Source organism: Cryptotermes secundus, unplaced genomic scaffold, assembly GCF_002891405.2.
Source record: "Cryptotermes secundus unplaced genomic scaffold, Csec_1.0 scaffold2236, whole genome shotgun sequence".
NCBI lineage: Eukaryota > Metazoa > Arthropoda > Insecta > Blattodea > Kalotermitidae > Cryptotermes > Cryptotermes secundus.
Genome location: NW_019739606.1, coordinates 1 through 4,351, shown reverse-complemented (window position 1 = coordinate 4,351; position 4,351 = coordinate 1). Strand labels below are relative to the sequence as shown.

At 40.4% G+C, this 4,351-nt stretch overlaps 1 protein-coding gene across 1 annotated transcript in view; it reads right to left on the bottom strand.

Moving 5' to 3' along the window:
- Nucleotides 1-4,297, bottom strand: part of LOC111871976 (dihydrofolate reductase) — a gene marked incomplete at its 3' end in the record, with an annotated part of 8,598 nt that extends 4,301 nt beyond the window's left edge. The window contains exon 1 of the mRNA XM_023865421.2: nt 3,954-4,297. Within this exon, the coding sequence (XP_023721189.2) occupies nt 3,954-4,093 (140 nt within the window). The remainder of the gene's footprint in view (nt 1-3,953) is intronic.
- Between the last annotated feature and the right edge of the window lie 54 nt (nt 4,298-4,351).

Here is a 4,351-nt window from a genome sequence, read left to right as displayed (position 1 = left end):
AGCCGATAAAGTGGCGCGCGACTTTGCAGCCTCTATTGCTTTGGCATATAGGTTGTCCACAAGAAAAGTTACATTTTCGGATATAAACAAAGATCTTCCTGGTCTGTTAAAATATAAGCAGAGGCTACTAAACTGTGGCAAGAAACCAGGGATCAAGCATGTAAGACGGCACTAAATTGGGTCACAAAGTCAATCAGGCAAATGACCCAAAAAAAGGCACTTGAACGGTGGGAAACAAAAATAGGTAACTGTGAAGTCACACCTCAGGGTATGGTGCCAATTGCAAAATCCCTCCTAAAGAGGGATGGACCAAGGGCACCAACTGCTAGTCATGGTGCTGCAGGCCTTAAATTTCACCCATTCGAAAAAGTCAATGCAATTGCTGATTGTTTGGAAAATCAGTTCACGCCGCACAATCTGTGCAACGATACCCATGAACGGCGAGTGGAGGCTAGAGTTCAAGCTCTGCTCAAAACCATAGATGACAAGCCCCCTCAAACGATCAGACCATGTGACATACAAAAATTGATAAATTCCTTGAAATTGAGAAAGGCCTGTGGAAGTGACGGCATCCCAAATGCATGCCTGAGGCAACTTCCAAGGCGACCATGGGTTCTTATTTAAACACTGCCTTCGGGTCTCTCATTTTCCAAATATTTAGAAGGAAGCAAAAGTACTAACTTTACCTAAACCCGGTAAAGACCCGAAATTCCCGTAAAATCTATGTCCGATCAGCCTCCTGTCCACGACAGGAAAACTATTCAAAAAAGTAATTTTGATAAATGATACACACTCCATCCCAAGTGCAAACAATATATATTATATGTCTTTGATCTTGTTCTTTTCTACACTACATGTTTCGGCCTCTATCGGCCATCATCAGATGTATACTCTTACGTTACTGCCACACTGAACCCAGTCTAAAATTTAACATTTAAAAAACACATTGTTATTTTTGTCGTATTATCAACATCTACCTCGTTGATATGTGTCTGGTATGTAGATTATATTGCACACGNCGAGGCGAGGTAGATGTTGATAATACGACAAAAATAACAATGTGTTTTTTAAATGTTAAATTTTAGACTGGGTTTCAGTGTGGCAGCAACGTTAAGAGTATACACCTGATGATGGCCGATAGAGGCCGAAACATGTAGTGTAGAAAAGAACAAGCTCAAAGACATATAATATATATTGTTTGCACTTGGGACGGAGTGTGTATCATTTATCGTATAGAGTGCAACAGGATGCTGAGATATAATAAAGTAATTTTGAAATTACTACAAAAACATATTGAAGAAAGAAGCTTGCTCAACGCAAGCCAGTTTGGTTTTAGTGCACATCACAGCACGACATTGCAATGTATGAGGCTGGCGGACCATGTGACCCTTAATTTCAACAACAAAATGTCTGCACCCGCGGTGTTCTTGGACATCGAAAAAGCTCTTGATACCACATGGCATTCAGGCTTGCTGTATAAGTTATCAAAATTGGAATTCTCGAACAGTTTGACCAAACTTATTGGGTCCTTTCTTTCTCAGCATAAATTCAGGGTTTCGGTTGAAGGCCAAATGTCAACCCCAAGGGAAATGCAAGCAGGGGTGCCACAAGGCTTAGTCCTCTCCCCTACCCTTTTCAATTTGTACATAAATGATGCTCCCCAAACACATGATGTTCACATGGCACTCTTTGCGGACAACACCTGTGTGTATGTGACAGATTGCAAGGAGGGTTTTATTGTTAGAAAAGTCCAGCGCAGTCTCAGCTCAATGGAGACCTGGTGTGAGCGCTGGAATATTAAAATTAATGAAGATAAGACTCAGGGGCTCTACTTCTCCCATAGTTGTCAACTGCCTGAGTCTTGTCTCACTTTAAATGGATGAAATGTTCCATTTGTAAATAGTGTCAAATATCTAGGTGTAATCTTCGATAAGAGAGTTACATGGAGACTGCACATAGAAATGATCGAAGCCAAGGCCTTCAGAACATTCATTAGGGTATATTCCCTATTCAAAAGTGAGCGATTGAGCGCTAACATTAAAATGACCTTCCACAAAGCTCTCATTAGATCCGTAATGATTTATGCTAGTCCCGCCTGGGAGTTTGCGGCAGACACCCATCTAGTGAAATTGCAGCGCCTGCAAAATAAGGTTCTCCGCACCACTGGCAATTTTCCAAGGCGCACACCGGTCTGCGATTTGCACATGGCATTTAAATCCCGTATGTTTATGACTTTATAACAAAATTATGCAGGCAACAAGCAGAAGTCATACAAAATCATGAAAATGAGAATGTCCGCAACATCGGACAAGGTGAAGCCTGACACAGAAAATATAAGAGGCTTAAAGTTGGCGGACGTCAGGCATATGACCGCTCAAGTGACTAGGCTACTGTGATAGTGAATACTACTAGAAATAGGGCATAATCTGCTGTACCGAGCCTGGATTGACAGAGGCCTTGTACAAGTATATATTGTACACAGAAATAGGAATTAAGATTAAATTGTAAATATATGTAAATACTGACAATGGACTTATTAACACAGACTATGACTGACAAATGAAAGACCCGACCTCTCGTCAGAGAGGTGCCCCAAAGGAACAGGACAGTAACTGTCATATAAAAAAAAAAAAAAGAATTGGGGCTCGACACCAAGACAGACAGACTGACCGACCGTCAGTCGCAATGTGACTTTGACTTGGCCTAATACAGTCAGTTGCAGTCCAGAAGCCATGACTCGAGGACACAAAGCCATCATGGCAGGGAGTTCTGAGGATCCAGCTGTTAAGTGTTAACAGACATTAAGACTTTATGTCTTACACTTACAGTAACCTTGAGTGTGTTATAATTATTTGTAGTTACAGCTTATCAGTATCCAATAAATCAATTCACCAATCCAAACCCCATCTAAAGTCACTAATAATCCCTGATTACATTTCTAAGGTAAGAACTTAGTTTGTAGCGCACTTTCTATACATACAGATTTTGTTGTGACAGCAGAAGGTTGATCCATCCTTCAAGGGGTCGCTTCTTTTCTGGAATTGCCTCCCATGTCTTTCTCCCCAGTATCACTGCATTCTGTTTGGTGGAATCTTTTGTGCGGTTGGTCATTCGTGAAAAGTGTGCCATCTCTATTCTGATGAATACAATTATGTGAAATGTTAATTACATTTAAATTGTTATACAAGAAATGTTTTAGATTTCACAAACCAGAACTATAAGCTACACCTGTATTATTCCTCAAGCCATCATGTATCACCTAGAATCAACACTCACAAAATGATAATTTCATGCTGTGTGTACTTAAACAGCAGCAAACTAAAGTTGCATCAGAAATGAAAAGGTTCATTTCCCATACACACTAATGGAGTTACAGAACCACACCACTATAAATTTGGTTTGTCCTTGTTAGGCCCGCTTACCTTAGAGGGATCTATAGGAGCATCCGCATATCTGCTCTCTTACCATCTGTATTCTAACCTTCCAAACTGTAACTCCATATAGCTTAAATGTTTACAGAAACAAACACATAGCACCCTTCGCGGTTGTGGTTTACATAACGTAAAAAAAACTGTTGGTTATTAAACAGCGTTTTCAGTGTCAAGGCTATATAGCATCAAATGGTAGGTTAGACGATCAATTAAGAGAAATACACTTTGTAGGATGTGGTGGCGACCTAATCTTGGTATCATCTCATCATATCTTGTGCGGGACACGCAAAAACAACAAAAAAAAACCGTCTAACAGGCTAGCCGACGTCCCGGCAGAGAATCTAACCGAGCACCTTCCGAATAAAATTCTAGACCGTTACCTCTCCACCATCTCGTTGGATCCCAAACTTCTGAGGCTTCTGACTTACAGAGAACGTGTACATACATGCACTTTTTTGTGGATCTAAATAACAGAATTTCTCAAGTTACTCACATTCTAGTGTAGGCTAGTTTTAAACACACCTTAATCTCCAGGGCAAATCCCCATTTATACCGATACCCATATTTTCACTATCTGCTACAATAAGATTCAGTTTAAATCTCAGTTTCAACCTTGATGTTTCCATAACTGGTATCTCATAACGGTCGAGAAGGTCGTGCATATATGTTACTGGCTGAGTCTTTTGACTGTTGGGTGTTTTCGGCCTTTTGTGCGATATTTGTTGTTAGTTTCGTCATTCACTGCATTAAGCGGTAAAGCCGTGGTTAATAGTGAAAATAGTGAAAAGTTTCACTTCTCAAGTTCAGAAATTGCATTTATATCACAAGCAGTGGGGTGCAACTAAGACATGAGAAAGGGAAACACGGTAACTACCGTGAAGAATTTGCAGGCAACTAAGCTATCGAAGCAGGAATTAGTG